The sequence below is a fragment of the Halyomorpha halys genome, unplaced genomic scaffold, assembly GCF_000696795.3.
Source record: "Halyomorpha halys isolate HHAL.00 unplaced genomic scaffold, Hhal_1.1 Scaffold47.1, whole genome shotgun sequence".
NCBI classification, from domain to species: domain Eukaryota; kingdom Metazoa; phylum Arthropoda; class Insecta; order Hemiptera; family Pentatomidae; genus Halyomorpha; species Halyomorpha halys.
Window position 1 is genome coordinate 647,666 of NW_027114806.1, and position 22,901 is coordinate 670,566.

General features: G+C 30.9%; 1 protein-coding gene across 3 annotated transcripts in view; it reads left to right on the forward strand.

Moving 5' to 3' along the window:
• The window catches only part of LOC106689696 (puratrophin-1), an 898,854-nt gene that overhangs the window by 94,842 nt on the left and 781,111 nt on the right, over positions 1-22,901 (forward strand). The window contains exon 1 of one of the 3 annotated variants that reach the window (XM_067051913.1): positions 17,140-17,292. The exons of the other annotated variants lie outside the window; for them this stretch is intronic. Within the exon in view, the coding sequence (XP_066908014.1) occupies positions 17,254-17,292 (39 nt within the window). The 5' untranslated portion in view covers positions 17,140-17,253. Of the gene's footprint in view, positions 1-17,139; positions 17,293-22,901 lie in introns of those variants that run through there. 3 annotated transcript variants of the gene reach the window in all.

Consider the following 22,901-nt stretch of genomic DNA (forward strand, 5'->3'; position numbering starts at 1 on the left):
ATATATATAGAGAGAGAGAGAGAGAGAGAGAGAGAGAAAAGGATGATACATGAAGAAAAAAAAGTTTTTTGCATTAATTTATTCTGCACAACTTGCTCACCTTTAAGTTAACTCAATTACCACTCTCCACTGTCGGAGTAATACTGTTGCGGCCAACACACGTCTACCGTATAACATATGTTTTTATTGTTTAAAAGGCATATGTTTTTTATATTGTAAAAAAAAAAATAAAACACATTTTATGAGTCTCTTGGTGTGCACACACGTATTGTCTCCTCACTACACACACATAGTCGCCAGCATTCTGACCATCTTCGCCGGCTTAGTCAGTTTAGTCACGACGGGCGGACTTATTCGACTCATCCTCCTAGAGGACAAGGCGGCCAGACGTACGTCGATCTAGTTCCACGAGAACATCCACTCAGGACAGCAACCACAGCCGGGCCTCTATCAATCACCGGTGATATAACACTTTTTTTCTAGTCTGTATATTTTTTGTGTTCGATTAATTTTATTTTGTAATTGTGTTAAGCTTTCCTTTTTTTTCTAGTTTGTATATTTTTGTTCCTTTTATTATCTTTACTTATTTAAATTTAAAAAATAACATAATTCGACCATTTCTTTTCTTTTCACTGTTGGGGTAGTAAAGGTTCCTTTTGAACCCCTACCAACAACACGCGAATAGCATTTGAAAAGAAATACTTTGACGTGGAATTCCCGACTTACAGCAATCTAACCGAATTTATTAAGGCTGAATGGAAATCCATGGAGATGGTGAACGTTGAGTCTACCCAGTCTTCTACTTCTTTCCCATCATCCAGCTATGTTTCTCGGGCTTGGGTCCGATCTAAAAATACTTTTTTCACAGAAACAAATAATAAGGCCAGGGGTGCTACAGGTAAACCCCAATGCCCTGAAACCAGTAAACGTCTTGATGACAGGACAGTATGGCTTGTCCCATTTGTAAACTCTCTCACGCTCTCTACCAATGTGAACGATTTCGGAAAGCTACCATCCCAGATAAGCATTCGTTTCTGAATAATTGGCATGGTTGCACCAATTGTCTATCTAGCAGACACCAACTGTCAAATTGCTCCTCAGTGAGGCGCTGTGAATTGTACAACCAAAATCACCATACATGGATTCACCAATTGGATCACGAAGAGATAGCACATCCTCAGCCCGAACTTACAAACCCAGTATCTTTGGGAACCATTTCTGGAGGAGGAGAAGTCCTTCTAGGTACTGCAGTTGCAGAAGTCCAGAGTGCGCAAGGCTTGTTTCTCCCGATTCGCTTAGTAACTGATAGCGGCAGCCAGCACTCATTTGTGACCACAGAATGTGTCAAAAGGCTTGGACTCACAATTGAACCATGTGATCAAACCATCACAGGTATAGGACAGACTCCGATAGTAAATACTATAGGACGAACTGATGTCACAATCAGGTCCAGGATATCGTCTTTAGCCTTAAACGAACTATCCACTCAGGCCATAGTCGTTCCCAAGATAACAGGCAATCTGCCTCAAGTGCCTTTGCCAGTTGCTCAGCTGAAGAGCTACAAAAAATATGCACTTGCAGATCCTGACTTTTGGAAGCCCGGTCCTATTGACTTTTTATTATGCGGAGACCTTTACTTCGATATTATAAATGGGAAGTCTGTCACAATTGACAAAAAAAATCCGAGACTATTACCTACGCTGTTTGAATACATCATGTCGTCTATTCTTATGTCTCCTAAATCTTCTTCGTTCCTGATACAGTTAAGAGGACAACTCAGCGCAGTAATGGATAAATTTTGGGCCATTGAGGAAGTTGACGCAGTAAAAATAACCTTTGAAGAGGACGAGTACGTGCAGAAACATTATCAGAAAACGCATTACAGATTAAGCTCTGGCCGATATGTGGTATCTCTTCCCGTAAAAGAAAACATATCTTCCCTACAAAATCCAGAAGACCAAGCAGTAAAACACTTATATAATCTGGAAAATAAGTTAAACAAAAATCCATCGTTAAAAGAGCAATATCATCTCTTCATGAAGAAATATCTTGACCTCGGCCACATGATCACCAGTTATACAATACCGCACCATCCTGTTTTAAAGGAACAAGACGGAAAAATCAAAATCAGGGTAGTTTTTGACGCATCTTGTCGGACCTAAGCTGCAAAATGACATCTCAGAAATTATTTCCCAATTCAGGGCACATCGAATAGCTTTCACCACAGACATAGTAAAAATGTATCGGCAAATTCTTATGCACCCACCGGATAGGAGGTACCAACATATTTTCTGGCGATTTGACCCATCGGAGGCTGTGCAGAAATATGAACTTTGTACTGTCTCGTACGGTAAGGTCCAGCTGCATTCCATTCCCAAAGAACTATCATTCAACATGTTAAAAATAATGGGCAACGTTATCCACTAGCTTCAAGAGCTTTTTTAGAGGATATTTATGTCGAAGACATTGCGACAGGCGCAGCTTCAGTGTAAGAAGCCATTCATTTACAAAGAGAACTCATCGAGCTAATGACCAGTGGAGGGGTCGAGCTAAGCAAATGGTCCAGTAATAGTTCGAAATTGTTATATCAATTTGAGGAAGTTCAATGCCAAACTGCTGCTGTAGCTTTATCCTTCCCAGAAGAACTCCTGATCAAGTTATTGGGAATGCAGTGGATCCCAAGCAGTGATGTTTTCACATATGAAATCACGCCGCCTCCAAGAAATTTCACTAAGAGGCCAATCCTCTCCGCAATAGCGCGAATTTATGATCCACTCGGCTTTCTATCGCCCACAGTGTTCTATGCCAAAACAATATTACAAGACGCCTGGAAATCTTCTTGTGGTTGAGACGAATCGGTACTGGCTCAACTTCATCTGAGATGGCTCGAATTTGTAGAACATCTTCAAGATATTCCTACTTTCCGCATCCCTCGCTGTTTTATTCCCGTTGGGGGCGTCCCTTGCATGATTGTCGGTTTCTGTGATGCTTCCCAAAGGGGCTGTTCCGCAGTGATTTATATTTTGACATCCATTGATAAGATAAACTACACATACCTTCTAAAGTCAAAAACAAAACTCGCCCCTATCAAATTAATGACGATCACTCTGCTGGAACTCTCGGCTGCTCTTTTATTATGCCGCTTATTCGATTCCTGCCACAAAGTCATAACCCGGCTCGAACTGAGGGAAGCTCATTTCTTCACAGATTCGACTGTAGTATTAGGATGCCCCAGGACACCTACTGAGCGTATGGAACGCATTTGTAGCTCATCGTGTGGTCCAAATACTGGAAATCACAGACCGTTCCCAATGGGGACACGTAAAATCAGAAGAAAATCCTGCAGACTGCAGCTCTAGAGGGCTTTTACCAATGGAATTGATAAAACACAACTTATGGTGGAACGGTCCTGTACGATAGTATGAAACATTACAAATAATTGCAATTTAGTAAGATAGTATGACAAATTTAGGAATAATTATTATTTGGTTAGTATGAAACAATTACAAATATAACCATCAGATATGTTTATATGAAACATTAAAAAAAAATTATATTAAAGTAAGAAAGGATGAAACACTTTCAAATTATACCATTAAGTATGATAGTTTGAAGTATTATAAATAATTGAAATTAACTAAGATAGTATAAAACAGTCACAAATAATTAAGCATATGATTTATTTTCTAGTACTCAAAAGGTAGTATGAAAGATTTAAAATAATAAATATTAAGATAGTATGAAACGTTTACAAATAATAACCATCAGTATGACTGCATGAAAAAAAACAAATAATTGATATTTAGTTAGATATTATGAAAATAATTACTATCAAGTATATATCTGTAACCCCAGTGAATATCTGGTTAAGTCAAAATTCCTTACTTTTCAGGGGACAACTTTTAAAGTTTGAACATTTATGTAAAATCAGGTGTTTGTGGTAAATCATCGAAATTTCGTCAATACTACCAAAACGTTGGTAACTTGTTACTTGTTTTACACCTATTTGATATGTCTTATCACTAATTAGATAATAGAGTTAACTAATTGTTCACCGACCGTTGACAACAGACTTGACCAATAACTCTGTTTTAAAACGTTGACTGACTTAGACACTTATGCACAATGAAGATGTTGCCTCTGTGATTCTCTTAGACCACTTAACTCATTTTGACCAAAATTCGACTTAACCACATATTCACTGGGGTGACAGATATATGCAAAATAATTGCAACTAATTAAGATTGTATGAAAAAAAATTAAAATATTTACTTTCAAGTTAGTATGAAACACTTACAAATAAAACCATGAAGTATGTAGCATAAACCATTAGAGTTAATTGCAATTAAGTAAGATAGTATGAGACATTTAAAAATAATTACATTGAGTAAGATACTATGAAACATTTACAAACAATTAAGCATACAACATACATATTTTCTTTTAGTAAAAATAAAAAAAAACAAACATAAAAAGCAGTTTGAAAAGACACATTAAATTTAATATTGTGCCTCGCTGGTTGATCATAAAGATAAGCATTGACATCTCTAAGAGACCTTGACCAAGGGACCACACGCACTACTTCCCACACAGCTCCTCAAGTGTATTTGCATTCAACTCACACTCAACTCTGTCATTTCAACACAGAAATGCGTCTTCTATATCCGATGGATAAAGTGTATAACTAACTATTCAGCTGAAAAAAAAATTAAACACTTTTTATATTATTAGATAATTGTATATTCTGTTAATCAGAAATAGGTTTAATTAATGCAAATCTACAAAATCGAACATTAAGAACAATGTGCTTAATAATGGATATTTTTTGATCCTTAATTTTGTCATATTCCGTAGCATCTTGTTTTATTCTCATTATTATATTATTTAACTAATTGTAAATTTTCAGCTTTATTATTCACTTCAAAGTCCTTTGAGTTATTTTTATTATCATTTATTTTTAATTTTTGAAATGATAGTTATTTCATTTTTTACTTTATTTTCATTTTGATAGTTGTTAATTGAATTATTAATTGTATCACTAGAGATCAATTTAAATTGTCCTTTGTCTCCCTTAAAAATTATATGACATTCACAACGCTCTAATAGTGGAAATTGTAATAATTACATTTCACTAATGTCTATAGTTTGTATGTGTTATTGGCACCGAATGATAGATGTTGTCATCTAGTCGGAACGTATTTAATGAATTTTTTTTTAAATGAATACAAAAACGCTTAGTACATATGAATGCGATCGGAATAGGCAGGGCGATTACGGCTTCTCCGATTCGAACTCCTGTCTGTACAATTTATTTTTAGTTTTCAATTATTTGTCACAATTCTTTAATATTCAATATACTAAGTATGAAAACTTGACATTCATTTAAATAAGCAAAACTAATGTTACTATAGAAGATTTTTTTTTAAGAACTCTTCGTTTTCTCTCTATTTTATAGAGGATAAGACCTATCTGATGTTAAAAAAAACTCTTGATTGTACATGGTCTTGCTGATTTTAATCAAAATCGTTATAGGTATTTTTTAGAAAATCCTAAAAAAGTGTAAAGTCAATTCTTTAAAGTGCAACTTCTTTTTGGTAGATCTTGACGATAAAATTGCCACATATCAGGCATACACCAGCCCTAAATATATAATTTTAGTTTGGTACGACTTTTAGTTTATACACAACCACATAAATTTCTGAGCTTTAGTTATTTGGACTCGCGTCAACGGGTATTTGGGACAAATACGGCGTCCCAAACTACTTTTTAATATTTGGGAACAATAACAATGCCATCAGAACTTCAAAAGTTAAAATAAAGACATATTATAGGATTATGTTGAAGTCAATTTAACAGATAATAATTAAAAGACAAAATTATTCACGACAAAAAATATTAAATGATCATGTGACTGACGACTATGCATACAAGTTACGTCTAATTAGGCAATTAAATCGCTATTGGTTCGGTAATATTGAATAAGGCATGTGGAAATAAAAACATTTTATTAGGTAATGAAAAAAATAATTCATAAAATTGAATCAAAGTCCATATAATAAAAGAAAGAGATAAGTGTTTATTTTATTATTTCCTGCCCAAATATACTAAAGTGAAACTAATCTTAACAGCAGCCACCTATAAAGGACCTCCCACTTTCCGGAATAATTTATTAGGATCTCAACAAGATTAAAATTTAATGCATTCGAACCCCTAAAATCCGAATACGGACACTGACGGCAGTAAGAGACATTAAGTTAGTGTATAGTGTATGTAAGAAAAAATCCTTTCCTAAAAATCAGTGGTTTTACGATTCAAGATATTTATAATTAAAAAATCAAATAAAAAAAATCCATGAGCCCTCCATGGAATTTCTCTAAGACTACGGCATTAATTTTGTTATCGTATTAATATAGTACCATAGCCAAAGGTTACTTCCGAATGTTACTCAAAATTCGACACACAGACTACCAGTTTTCAAATTGTCTCACCACCAATATATTTATCCAGCAAAACGATGGTTGAGCCAAAAGGTCTATAGAACAATACCATGATTTTTATTTACTTATTTTTTAATCATAATTGTTATACGGACTTACGAGATACTAGCTAAATTTTATCTTTGTGTTTTTTTATTCACTCGTTTTTAACGGACACCTCTGAACATGGAATTCATCTTCCCCGTTGATGTCCGTTATATGTAAGTTTCACACTATTAACAGATCATTGATAACATAATTTTTCTAAATTTCTTTCACCTATGTAATTATATGGCTAAATTTCATATCAGTGAATTAATTAAAGTACTTATTCCTTGTTCATTTTTAAATTAATTAAATTATAAGCATATACACAGGAATGTGAAATGTGGTGCGGAAGTAAAGTAACCTCAGTATATAATTAGGGCCTGAATCTTTGTTTTTTACCCAGACCATTGTAAAGAACAACATAATGAGCGAAGTTAAGAATATCCTTTTTTAGTAGTTTTCTTTATGGATTACTCGAAAATAAAAGTCATTTGCAACCGCCCTTTAAAGGAAATAAGAAGTTTAAATTTGACGAACTAACCAAAACTCAATAATTCAACCGAAATCTTACTCCATTTTCTATTAGCGGCTATCTGGCTATCTCCCATAGAGGATACTTCACCGTAGCGGCAGGCCATGGTTGCGGGACAAGAGACTAGGCGCCCGCCGGTTTACGATAATACATTCCAGGAAGGTATCGCAATAAAGTGCCAGGTCCATGACCCTGGAGCCTCCAGCCTTTGTGGTGAGTAAACCGCCTCCAGAGCAGGTGTCGGCAATAGCGAGTAAACAGCCTGGCCAATGGACCAACATCTGTCCGCTTCGTGAGCACGGAAATTGCCGTCAGTCATGATTAATGCAGAGAGGGCATTCGCCAAGTGGGATTATTATATTCTATTGTTGAGTAGGTTGATGAATATAATTTACAGTCCGGATCTAATTACTGCGGCTTATTAATTTTTTATTTAACAACTATTGCTTTTTTTTTTAAAGAATATAAAAAAATATTAGCAGGTATTAATAAAACAACACTTAACGTTAAAGCTCTTAAACCTGTTTCAGTTTCAGCTTAAAAAAAAAAAAATAATATGTACGTATTATAATTTTCGAATGCTGTATATAACAATATTCTTTATTTATTCTCGGAGTGATCCTTTTCGAATAATATTAGAGGCGTTAAAATAAATCTTTTGAACCTTAGAGTAAAATACATAATAAAAATGAAATTATAAAACGTCATAAAATATAATTAAAATAACTTTGAAAAGATGAAATTAAACAGCAATAATTAACAGAATATATAAAATAAGATTAAAGCCATCTGTCATATCATAAAACCTAAGGTGACTAACTTCTGATAATAATAAAAAAAAACAAAATGATAAATAATCAAATACAATTAAAATAAAAATAATAAATGAAAAGGTACAATGTATACTAATTTACATATTTACAAGTATGTACGAAATTCTGAAACATTAAATACTGAAAGGTGGAGGGTCAAGTTTTCATTTCGCGGGACCACCACAGAAATAAAAGAAGTGGACCCCCCATGCCGAAATCGAACCGGCGCCGCCCACAGTTCCCAAGTTGATAGACCTCAACCTCTACCAGCTGAGCTACAGACGGACCTCGTCATTGCTATCTGTCTGTGCAATTAAATATTTTATTTAATTATACTGTGCCAAAAATCCTGTAAAAAAATAGTTAACGATAAACTATTAAAAACTGTTTACAATCTGTGCTATTAAAAAAAATCTTTTTATTGGTAACAATATATATATATATATTTGTCAACCTTATTTTCATGTCATTTTGTGGAATAAATTATCTTCATCATCTCTTAGTGTGACCCTATGAATATTTATGTATATCAAAATAATTTAAAGAATATTAAGTAAAACAAATAACAAAAATTAAGCAGCAATCTATCAAATATTAAAATATCCGCATCTCAGAAATAAAACCTTTTTCGCAGTTGATTTCAACAATAATTTTTTTTAGTATAATAGACTTATTATTAAAATTACATGATTTTTTAAAAATTAATATATTATTAAAAAATATTTTCACTGAAACTTGAATCTAAAAGGCTCATAATTATTTTATTATAAATATTTATTATTTATTGTTTACCACTATGTACCAACGTATTTAATGCTAACTTTCAAAATGCAGTTACAAAACAATATTAAATGTTCGATCTTTCAAAAACTGCATACAATTAGATCCTTGAAAAAAAAAAAATAACAGCAGCCTATTTTTCGATCAAAATATGGTAATTCTCATTATTTAATGTCATTTTGCACACTAATTTATTTCTTTATATATTACTGTGGGAGTGAGTCTTCTTCGATTCTTTTTATTCTATTGAAAGTAATTTTAATATAACATTCATCATTAATTAGGATCATTCTATCAAAGTTAAATATACCAACTGTTCAAAATTAAAACTTTCTGAAAGAAATTAACATCCTACATTTAAAGATTATACGGTTGATTCCTAAACAAAAATTTTCTACTATCATACAAATATTACAAATTATATATTAGTAAAATTAACGTTTTCAAGAAAAATTGAATATGTTCAAGATATTAAATATATTTAATATGTAATATAATGTAAGAACACCACAGCCTCAAGACATTTAATAGTACCAGTAAAATTATTCACTTCATGGCTACAAACAGTTGGAAACCAACGATATAAAGTTAACCAATATTTTTATCATAAAGGTACGGTACATATACCTATGTGACACGGTATACGGTAGTATACTAACACCATACTGACTCACGATCCGAGATACAAGGTCAAGAATGTTCCAAATTCTTATTATGTATGAGAGCCATAAAAAATGGCGAGAAGCTTTATCTAATTTATTGCTATGAATATCCCTCGGGCTAATGGTCTAAGCCCAAGTTCCCTTGAAGGGGTTAGCCGTTGCATGCCACATGCGATCTCTTCCCCATTCCATTATCCAAGCCTGCTCTCAAACAATCTTCTCACTATGGCAACTTGACTCCCTCAAGGCCTGCGGCTCGTTGGAAGTACCGTAGCAAGACAACATTTCGTGAGGCTTAAAACGCTGTTAGACACTGAAATAATATATGAATTCAAAACATCATAGCATGTTTAGAAAATCTAACATGCACAATTTTCTAAAAAAGAATATTGGAAATAGTGATAAGCGTTATACCATTTTTTTTCTTAGAAACAACTGTATATAGCGATCAAACCAAAACTGTCCCATATACCATGGAATCAGAAAATTTGTAGATATCTAAATCTTCGTTTTTATCCTTGTTTTACTTTACTTCTATCACTGTTTGAATTTGTATAGAATCTTTAAGATTTTTACAGATAAATTTGTAGAATGTTAAAGTTGAAATATACCAAACTATTATCTTTCCTACTATTATATATGGGTGCGAAAAATGGCCTAGAACTAAGAGAAATATACAATTAAATAGAAAATTCGGACCGAAAAAAGGGAATAATTTTCAAGGCTACACAACGCCAAATTGAGGAAAAAGCGTCCAGAAAAAATCACTTAGGTTATAAGATTGCGGCGAATAAACATGCGGTATGAGTTTTTAGTGCCCTCAAATGTGCGTTAATGGGAGGATTGGGTTTAGAAAGCGAATGGTATCGACATCTAACTTCTCGTTCACTAAGCCATTATTACAATTTTATCAACATCGATTCAGTTTCTACTAAGGAAGTTAGAAAACTTCTTTTTCATACATAAACTACATCGATGCATAATAAAAGAAAATACTTTGGTGAAATGTTTACTTAGTTATATCAAGTAATACTTTTTGAAGAGTGAACATTAACCTTTAATAAAATTTGTCTTGAAAGTATTCTATAAAAACACATTATGATAAAGTCAGTTACACGAGACGAGAGAAATCTGGTAAACAAGAACACGTGGACCGTGGCTACAATTCAAGCCCCATTCTGTTTTTGCAGGGCTTCCATTTGTTTGATACTGAATATGCTGTAGTACCTTCCGAAAGAGAATAAATGTTAGATGAGCAATCTAACCCGTTTTCATCAGTTCTTGTTCTCCCGATTTAGTCCTTTTGGAACAAACTATAGTTATGAGATAAACCGTTTCTACGATTGATCTTGCCAAAATTATGCTCCCCAGCTAACGAGTTATAACTAAAATCTACTTTAATAATTGTAAAATAACTATCATTAAACATTTTGGAGAATGGTATCACAATTCGAGATGAATGGGAGTTTTAATTCCTTCATAATCAGAACTAGTATATCTTGAGTTATTTTATGAACAGTTCGGGTATCTCTGGTTGCGACGCCATTATTCAGCTTATTTTATCTTCTAATCAGAATTTCTCCGAGCTTAGTAAAGCTCAAAGTCACACTACTTTTCGACTTTCTTAAAACATATCTCGTACCTGTAAGCCTAACAGGGTGAAATCATGGAGGAAGGATTGTAAGCTGGCTGAAATAATGAAGCCAAAAGGGTGGCCATACCTGCCTTTCATGAGTGTGGAAAAGGAGTAGAGGAAGAGTACGAGTCAAACTGGCTGCCTTCTGTTTAAGATTAGGTTACAGTAGTGGAAATTCATATTAACCTCACCGTAAATCTTCATTTCGTGGGCGTTGGCTTTTTGCCTTTACTTTTGCTTTGAAGGAGGATTATACCAGCCTCATGTTTGAAATACGAGTACATCTGAGATCTGCAAAAATAAAAATTAGAAACACAAAAATCATACTTCATCATAGATTTTTAAATTATATGAATAAAGTGTACTACAAAATTCTCATGACGTTATGGACTATGAGGAAAATATATACAAGTAAATAATGTATAACTATAAAAATACTAAAATACTAAATAGCTAATTATTTATTGAAATACTATCAAAAGAAGTTTATAATATCAGTATTCTGGATATTTACTAATTAATATAAAATTTTACTGTTATTCTAATCATATTTAACAGTAACCGATACATCATCATGAGAATAAGAACTATTAATAAAGATGTTATATACACACACACAATATATAACAACAGTATTTATCATTACATCCATTTAATATTAAACATGGATGCAAGAATAAATACTCACGTAATTACATATATATTTATTCGTTTGCTCTATAGACCTTGTAGATCTTTGACCGTCCGAACCAAACTTATCTCTCGCCAGCCTATCTTCGGCTACAGCTTTCCAGTATGCTGGAATCAGCTCTTTCACATCTTTATTGATTCTATCTATCTATCTAGTTTTTAGTCTCCCAATTCGTCTCTTACATTGCATATTATACTGGCATTCATTGGGGTGTAGAAGCGTCCAGATGGATTGCTTCGAGCCACATTCCTGACCTCCTTTCTTTCACATCATGAGATATTAACTGAGCAGTCTCTGCGAGCAGTTCACTGCTAGTTCTTCTCTTTGTGTTAAGGCTCTGATCCCAGATAGCTTTTATACTATATAATAGGTCAGTATTTGTTATGATATCCATTTAATATCATTTATTGATATTATTTATTTATACTTTGTTCTTTTTATTTTGTCAGTATTTATTATTATCGCTTTAATACTACTTTTTTTATTTATCTTGGTAATATTATCGTCATTTCTGTTGTTTTTTTTTGTTTAGTCAGTTTATATGGTATGAATGAATACATAAAAAACTAATACTAATCCCCACCATTATGGCACCAATTAATTATTCTTCAATAAAATACTGTTTAAAAAAAAAACTTGAAAAGTGTGTCTAATAATATCATCATCATTTAAATATCTTGTTAATTCTGCAAAATAGGTATACATTACAAATTAACTTTTTCAAAAAAAAATAAATCAATTTCATGGCCTGCACATTTTCTAGTTTGCAACTTACAAAGTAATTAAACCTAATTTTCGAAAACCAAAAGTAAAATATAACATAGTTCAGGACTATAGTTCCATTTTAAACCAACCATTAATAGTTCCATTAAAAGAGGAGCCAAACATATAATCCAGTGAAGTAGTCTATAAATTAAATATATACTGACAAAGTAAACCATATGTTTTAAGGTAACTAATAAAGCTTGTTAGGTATGTGGTCAGGGACAAAAGGGATATGAAGGTCGTGGTGTAGTAATTTAGATGTATAAATAAAAACATTTTGAGCTTTCCCTCCGATGTTGTTTAAATTAAAACTTGAATTTTTGAAAAGCATATTCTATTTTTGTCTTTATTAGGTGCTACATAAAAAAAAAAAATAATAACACTGAATAAAGGGTGTAAATGAATTTCTGAAAATAAATATAATAAAGTTATAGCAAATAATTCCTTTGGAACATAGCTGTAGAAATGCAACCAATTAAAATAACAATCTGTAATTACATAAAACATATACACAAAAAATAATTTCACTTTCCTAAACTAACAAATTAACTTTTTTTTCTACAACTTAAGATCTTAAATATCCTTTATTAAAAAAATTGGAGCAAATTCAGATATTATAAGATTTTAATCATGTTAAGAGGTATAGAATAATTCAGATTCCACTTCAAAACCCACCGCCACAAAATCATTGTTTCCGGAGTAAAATTATCACAGAGAAATAAAAAAAATTAAACAGAGAGCATCATTCCTAAAAGCCTGGCCATTTTTTGATTGTTTCATTATGGGAAATAAGAAAAAAAAAATTAAACACCATCAATTAAAAAGCTAAAATGCATAGAAAAATATTACTTTAAGTAAACGTGCATCTACAACAATACAATATAATATAAATACAATTACTCATCATTTCTCCAGAGCATATCAGTATGAGAAAACTACGAGTGTCAAAAACTGGGTTAAATTTAGCAATGCTGTTATTTTTCTTGTATTTCTAAGACTGAAATCATTCAACGATTTGGAACAACAGCTATCATAACAGAATACAAAAATTTGGACCTAATTCGATATCAATCACGTTAATTTATTATGGGATATAAAAAAATTAAAATATTCGATAATTTCCATTCAATAAATTAAATTTGAATCAACATATAATAATAACGATACTATATAACATAAATATACTTAATTACTTTACTTTTTAAAGGCGCATCTCGAATCGGAATTAGTGTTTAATGAGAGTCATAATGACTGTAAATGGGGAAAAAGATATAGAAGTGACACTTTCATAACCGTAAGCCTTGCCTGGAACAGTTTTTATTATAGAACATTAATATAACTGGTTTAAAATGTTATTGGTTTAGTTCCTACACCAACCAAATCATTTTTTAATTGTTCTTTTCATACAACAGTTGGGTTAGTTAAAAAAAAAAATGATTGCTTAAAATAGTAATTAATATGTTTGGCAGGTTAATGTGTGTAAAAATAAAAAGTGATGATATGCATTTTAATAATTTTTAATAGCATTCATAGTAAATCAAGAGACTGGCTGAACATAAATTAAAATCACTTGTAAGCATTTTGTCCTATATTTATAATAATTCCGTTTTTTAAGATGAGAAGTAAAACAAAAATAAAAACTATCATTTGTGAATCTTAGATAATATACTTACATAACTAATATTAAATATAAATAAACCTATTTTCATCAATTATAATATAATATACATATAATTGTTGATCATATAGCTAACTAATTATATATTTATCATTAATTAATTATAACATTTATCATTAATGATGAAATATAGTTTAAGAGTATTACAGTTTAACAAGTGTCATTAAAGACCACAAATAGGAAAACATAGCACAGCTTTGCTTCAATAGTGTTACATCTGATAAAAAAAGGTACTTTTTTAAAATTTATTTTTGGAATATCCCAAAGATTATAGCGTTCTAGAGTTAATTTGTAATAACTACAACTCCTTAAGCTTTAGGAATTTTTGGAGGACGAAATCAGAAAAGAAAACAACAGTCTACAGTACTAGCTTTGAAATAAGCTCAATTCAAAATAAAATCAAAACTCTTTTGTCATATAAGCCACTATTCAAACAAAGCAGTGATATATATTTGAAACCGTTTTATCAGCTTACACAGAGTAGAATAGTCATGTAGAGACTAGTACTTATTTATTTTAAACGTTTTGTTATTTAACTGATGTGTACCACTAAAGTTGAACTAGGAAGGAATCAATACATAAGTAATTTAATAACATCAAAAATTAGTGATTTTTAATATCAATTACACTGAAGTAATTGTAAGACGCAATTACAATGACTTCTTGAACTTGAAGTAATGGCAATTACAATTCAGTGTAATTTAACTCCTACGTGAATTCTGTTTATTTGACCATATTTTACATAATCAAGAGCGTCATCTTAAATTTTTTTTCAGCATCTTAGAAAACATATTAGCAAACATTAATAAGTTAATAAATGTATACGCCAGCAAGCAATCTTAGTCTGGATTTTATTTTCACATTTTGGAACCATTGTAAAACAATTTTATTTTGTTTTGGTGTTAAGTATTTGTAATAACAATCACACAATCATACAGTCACGTGGAATCCCAAAGAAAAAATAACAATTACAGCCTTATGTATGTAATTGTTAATTGTAATTTAAATTACTTGTAATTGTACAATAATTGTAATTACTTTTTGCCCAACTCAACCCTAAAGTTATATTAGACCTTTAAACAACAATCTACTGCATCCTTACAGGGCTTTCAGCCTACCACAGCCCAGTAAATATTTATATAATTCTTTTTTAATTTTCAGTTTCGATAGTTAAAAAAATAATAAAAAAATGTACCTGACCGATTATGAAATTAGCACCTCAAATAATATATGAATGGAAAATCATTTTGGTGTTTTAAAACAGCTGTCATAGTTCAACATAGACAAATTTAATCGCTGGACTATGTACTTATATGTAATATAAAAACGAATTTAAAATCATCAATAACAATTTTAAGCGATGTCCACAAAAAATATTAAAATTATAATAAACATATATAAATATGTATCTATATACATTAGACAAAAAAGACCAGAATATCATATCTCATAAAGCCATTTATTTAGTCGGAATTATTTACTGATTAATTAGATATAGATATTTCTTTAACGTAAATATTGCAATTCCAATGTTTAAAAGATAATTCCTATGTAAAAAAGGATCTTAGGTGCAGTATTTTTATAAGTGCTAACCTGATCCGTTATGCAATAAAATGTCTACATAAAAGACACCAACGGAGAAGGATGTTTAGTCGGTTATACAGAGGTAATCATTAACCAGGTTAATTTAAGAATACAAAAACGAAATAATACAAATGCCTATATAAGCTATGCTATCTGTTAAGTACAAAAAAATCAACATAATTTTCCTATTATTAAAAAAAAAATAAATAAACACAATATTTTAGTAAAATCACTTCTCAACCTTTTTTTTTTATAGATATATAATTTTTTCCAATTCCAAGAATTCATTTGAAAAAAAGTAAAGGTTTTTATTGATTTTTTTCGGACGAGGAATGTGTAACAGCTAAAAATACGATATGCAATTTACCATTAATGAAATTTTTACATTCACTAAAAATTACAGCCAACATCAAAGTAGTAAGTATAAGGATCAATAAATAAAATATTTAGGAAAAGAGTTTCTCAGAAATAAATTTTCATACAACACAGAAATCTAGTTAACACTAAAACAAACAATAATTATATTTATAATGAGTTAGTAGGAAAATAACACTTTTCCTGCAAACGATGGAACTGTGTGTAACCTTCAATAAAAAAAAGTATATTCATCCATATATAAAAATACAAAGTATATTTTAGTTTAAAAGGACAATTGAATTGAGAAAAAGTAAATTATTTCATTTAGTGAAATTTCATTACGAAAAAGTATTTGATTCTGCTGCTGCTAACTCACTTTAGATAGAATCTTAAAATATATATATGGAATAATTTAATAAAAAGTTGATATTTTTGTTTAAAACGATTGGATAAGAAAATTAAACTGACTCTGCAGTTAGAAAAATGTTTAATAGGGATAAGACAGGTTATTTATTACATGAAAAAATAAAGAATAAATGAATAATTAATACTTCAATTTTACTTCAGGGCATATAAAAAAGTATATGTATATATTTCGCAATATAAAAACAAAGGTTATAAAAATGGATTGATGAACAAAACGTTTTATATTATTTACAAACATTTGAAAAAAAAATTGAATTATTTCTGGTACATTTTTAGTCACCTTAAATTATAAAACATATATAGTTAATGATAAAACAAAAAAAAATTGTATGTTTCTTTTTTTAAATTTGTTATTAGTATAGAGATTTTACAGATGTTTTATTATTTCTATCCTTTTTTTAGATACTCTTAGGCAATAAAGCTCTTTTTCAATACTTGTTACATTGTTCTGAAAGGACTAGCCCCATAATAAATAAAGAATATTATTACTACATAAAAAATTTATACTGTTGTTTACAACCATTCTGTAAGGACAATAAAATTAAATTCTACAGTTAGTGACACGGTTAATGGAGACAAGACAGATAAGACGAAACGACCATTGACTCAACCAAACGCCAAGTTGCTCCCTGGGATACTAAGCGCGCATGTTCGCTGTGTCTTGCGGGTCCTGCCTACCGCCCAGTCGCCAAGGTGTTATGCTTCAGTGAATATCCCCACAAAGACGTGTCTGTTCTCTGTTCTGTGTTCAGTTAGTGTTCTTAGGTCACAGTGTTTAGGTGTGAGTGCGTGTGTGTACTGCTGTTATGTTCCACCTAGCCGACACTGTACTAAGGAGAATAAAGGTACCTGAAAATAGCATAATTTTTTTATACGCAGTCAAAACAGTTATGTTCAGGCGTTGCAACTTTTAACGAATTATTTTATTTCGCTCTTATTTAAAAATATGATAAACATTAAAAATAAATTTTCAAATAAGAGTTAAAACAAATTTTTAAGTTAAATTTACTCTATGGAATTTTGCATGGAATAACAATAACAAACAGTACCTAATAAGGTTAATATTAATCTCGCTAATTCTCTGAAAATGTATTTAGTGTTATATATATTTTTCAATTTAAAAGAGAAAAAAAATTGTTACAAAAATGTTTTAGCGTGATGTCCCTAACAGTTTTAAAACAATTTGACTATTATATATTTTAAATTATGACCTTTTCTACTGTAATTTTACCGTACTATAGTGATAATTTATATACGTACAAAATATTTCTAAATATATATTTTAAAAACAAATGGACGGGTGCTATAAACCATAATGGATGTTTAAAATAGTTCTGAGTTTAATATTAAAATGATGAAATGTTAGAATTTCTGAGGAAAAGGGTAACGATGAATTAAGCTGTTGATTCTAAGAAGCTCTAACCGTTACCATATTCGATTAAAAAAAAGCATTACGGGGAAACTCTTTTGGCGGGAGTGCTCAACTCCTTCAATGAGGTCAATCAATACCCGACTGCCTCCTTCCCCTAAGCCGGCCCACTTGAGGAAGGTAAAGGTTGACTCAGCGAAACGACGACCTTTCGTAATGCCACAGACAAGCACCCACATCTTGTCCCGACGGAAGAAGGGGGATCCAGACTGGAAGATTTAGGGGTTCACAAGCCTCACCATTGACATGGACCGTCTGCGTCCTTTCATGGGTTCACAGACCTCTTGTCCAATCCTACTCAGCCAATACAAACAAGAAAAACCTACGGAGAATGGAAGAAGCGACGTCAAGGCCCCTAAGCGAGATCAATAAAACACCGCGCCCTGGGTTGTGCAATAACCCTTCTCTCTCTCTCAGGGAATATTCTCCTACCGGCACTTCAAGGTTGGAAGTAATTCATTTAAATATTATAAATTATTAAAGATAGTCCCGTCACGAATCTCCTCGATACGGTATTGGAACGCACATCGGATCGAGTTGCGTTGCTAAGGGGAAAGTTTTAAGTATCGATCACGTTTAATTCTATTTAAAGAAGGTACAAAATAGCAATACGCGATACGAACGAATTGTTTATCTGTTAAAGCATAATTGGTCTCATTCTATTTTCAAAATTATATTAAAATAAATAATTCAATTTTCATATCAATAAAATAATGAATAGCTACGTGGCATACTACTGCTCATCCAAATGTAACTAACTTAAAGCAAAATTGAATGAAGCTATGATCTACATCTTTTTTCTCGTAATTCAAAAAAATAGTGGACAATCTAACAGTAGTTTTTAAAATAATTTAATTGGAAAATGAATCCGATTGGAACAGCACTTCATACACAGATTTATATTCGTAAGAACGTTCCTCGATTTATTAAAAAATCTCACTTGGCTTATTTTCCATTTTATAATTAATCACCACAAATTTCATATTACAGCCCCTGAAACTTTTATTGTTTTATTATATTAAACAACTTGCATGAATAAAAATGAGTTAAATATAAAAATTTTGAACATAAAAAAATACTTTTTTCTTAACATTTTCTTAATAATGATCATTACCACTATCAGATATTACATAAAAAGGTTAAGTTTTTGTTTTTTATTAAACTACTATAAAAATACTTATTATCACAGTTAAACTTCAAACTTTTTAAACTTCATTAAAAAAACATCCTAATGTATTGATAAAAAATAAAGGAATTCGGAAATTTAAGAAAGTGTACTAGCATTTATAAACAATGTGTAAACATGGAAAATTACTATTAGAAAAACCATCTAAAATAGCTAGATTTGCTAATTTTAACTATTTAATATTAGTAATTTTAAGTTAACGGAGATTTTATAAGCCTTAAATTGCAATGAATCAAATTCAGGTAACTAGTTAGATCCTATTTATCTAATTTTTCGAATCTCAGTATTAGCAAAGTTTATCCTTAAAAAAATAATAGCATAAGGCATCATAAATTAATTCGAATTAGAAATATTTGAATTAAAGCTCCGATACTTAGATAGAATAATATAAATTGTCTTAATTAATCGATCAGTGAAATGGAACAAAAAAAAATTCCAGTGGTAATGTAATCTATAAACAGTAAATAATTAATACGCTTGAGTTGGCCTCGTGGAGTCTTGTTTGACATCACAGTTAGCAACAGGAATCGATGATCGGCGTGTTTTCTCAGTAACTTTTCAGAGTTTTTAATTCAGTTCTGTATAGTTTATTTCATAAATTTCATCACACACTCTTTGGTGTCTTTAAGTGCAAAAGAAGTCAATAGTTTATAAAATAAAATATTTATATTGATGAGGATCCAGTCACTAACACGACCATATTTAGGCGATGAAACGAAACTTTGTTTTCTTCAACTAATTATTGATAAACTAAATTTATATAATATAATTTAAGATTAATAACGATTATAATTAAAACATTACAGTGGAACCCCGTTATAACGACCCCCGATAAACCGACCCTTTTTTCGATAGAATCCCTCTCAATAGTCCGACCTTTTGAAACATCGCTCCTCGCATAAACCGACTATTTCAGAGAAGAAACACCCCTTGTATACATACGACGTTTCCTCTGTACTTTGTAACTATTTTCCTGGAAACATGATTCACTTCTCGCTCCTTGTTTGAAAAATCAGTTCAATCTTATCTTCCATAGTGTTAACATCAAAGCGTTATACGATGTCTAAAAAAAAGTCTTGTACTATCGCGGAAAAACTTGAGGCCCTTGAAAAAATCGAAATGGGTGAGCGACTTATCAAAGTAGCTAGTGACTTAGGAGTTGGCGTTACTACTGTGAAGGACTGGAAAAAAAATCGGGATCAATTAATTTCATTTAGTGTTTCATAGTTGTCAGATGACCCAGCAAATAAAAAAAGACTTAGAAAACCTGCATCGGATAAATTGGTTTTGTATTCTAATTTTTATGTATTTTTCATTCACCCTTGAACATACTAAGTCTAATTCCCCAGCGTAACAGACTCCGCTTAATCCGACCTTTTTACGGGACCGACCTCACCCCAAGTCCCAAACAGGTCGTTATAACGGGGTTCCACTGTACTTAATAAAAACGTTATTTAACAATTGTCTTTTACAGTTTTTACTACATTGCTCTGATACAACTAACTCCAGTTTTGAGCCAGAACTGAATAGGGTTGAATTGGAGGTAGGATGCTATGGTTTTTCCAAAACGTAACTGTTATTTTCTGTAGGTTGTCCATCTATTATTTCTATTCTGAATTTTATCGGTTTATTTTTATTATTATTTTTTAGATTTATTTATTAGGCCAGGGTAACATAAATTTAAATTTAGTATATCTGATTTTTTGTCGATAAACCTAGTGTAATATTTTTCTATAGTAGTAATTTCTTTTAAATTTTGCTGAAAGTTGTTTTTTTCCTGATAAATGATGTTTGTTGTATCGAATTTGAATATATGTCATATTAGTCTAAAATTTGATCAGACGAACAGGAAATAGATTCTGATGTGGCACAAACCTCGAGTTAGTTCTATCAAAGCAATGTAGAAACAAACTTTAATAGACAATTGTAATGTTTTAATTGTAATAGTTATTAACACATTAGCGCTTTGCATTACCGCACGGTAACAAAACTAGGGTGATGTTTACAAATTAATAGCTATTACAACATAAGTCTTTTAATTAACAATTGCATGGTGAGGTGCTAAAAAACCTCCTCTTTAACATGGTATCAACCTTAAGGTTCATCTGTATGTTGCATTCTTGTGAAGCCTAATATTGTTTACGTGTTATTCTGAGATCGCCACACTATCTCTATGTACACGTGTATAAATAGTAGTAACGTTCTAATTTGCTCAAATGTTTTTAAAAAATAGATTGTTAAACGTCTTTCCTAAATGATGATGTAATTTTATCGTGTTTGATTTGTTTAGGCCTTCTCTAGAGCGTTAACATTGTTTTTACTATACACTTAGGGTAGGCGTTCAAGGAGCTTTTATTTATTCTTGCAGTTATAAGACGGCTTCGGACAAAAATAGTCACTTGCTTTACTGCCGATGGAAAGACAATGCAGTTGTTACCACACTATCAACGAATATAGGAGCAATTGGAAGAAAAACTGTCAAAAGAAAATGGAAAATTAAAAAAAAAATGTATCCCTCTTTTTATCTGAATATATTACATTTATTTTTATGAATTCCACAAATCAAGTGAAAAATAAAGCAAATATTTGGTATAGAATAATTCAACTTAATAAGTGATATCAGCAGATTTACATAGAGTAAACAACTCATAGGAGGGAATAATACTGAATACCATATGGTAACGGGAGAAATTTCTAAAACCGGAAGAGTTGAAACTAAAAAAAAAATAATATTATTTTTAAAGCAAATAGATCCAATAATTAAAAAAAAAATGATAAAAGTTTAGAGAAAAATTAATTCAGGAGGTAACGGGTTAATCTTAAATTATGTTATGTACACGTAGTTTTTTTTAATAATTAGTTAAATAAATTATTCTAAAAATGCACAGTTGCAAGGCACTGTACCACCAACTCCAAGTACCCGGTTTCGAATCCGGCTGACAAATGATTATTTATACTTTTAATATCAAGTCACAGAGCACTCCGGTGTCCACCAAACCTCATAAATAAAGCCGTAATTTTGACCAAACCACCTTCTTGCACAACCATTGGCGTAGTACCAGTACTTTCGTACAAAGTACTGTACCCCTGCCTGTTTTAACGGCACATATATATTTATTTATTAATTATATAGCATTATACTTTACTGATATCATTTCGCATAACACAAATCGTTTTACAACATAAGAAATTATATTTCGCAAGCAAAATATTTAAAATTATATTTTTTCAATGGTATAAAATACCATTTTTACTTCAGGAAAATGAATAAAATGTATATTTAAAAAAACGCTTTAATATCATAAATTGACTTTATTACAGTGCTAGTTCCATTTTAGCTCATTCTTGAAGTTAACATATGATTATAATCATAACTTCAGGGGATTTAGTTCAAAATTAATTAAGACAAAATATGAAAATTAGAAAAAATAAACATGGTTGGCAGTGTTAATGTTTTCATATATAAATAAATACTTACATTCCCTTTCCCAACAACTAGATTCATTATTAAAAATGACCAAAAACAACCAATAATTTCCAAAATACGACACAGTTAACAAAATTAATAACAATAAAATTAATAATTTACTAAAAATAAACTAAGGAATTCTACCAATTCTAAAAACAATGTTTGAAAACATTTTCGTTTTTATTTTATTATCCGTGACTCTTGAACACCATGCTGAAGAGCATAAAAGAACTACCATGCCTAGCAAATATTTATTATTAAGAACAATTTTTTTTTTTTTTTAATTAGATTTATTTATTGATAGATATTACAATCTGCCACACAGTTGTGGGCAATAGGTAATATTGATAAGTGATCTCATACATACTAA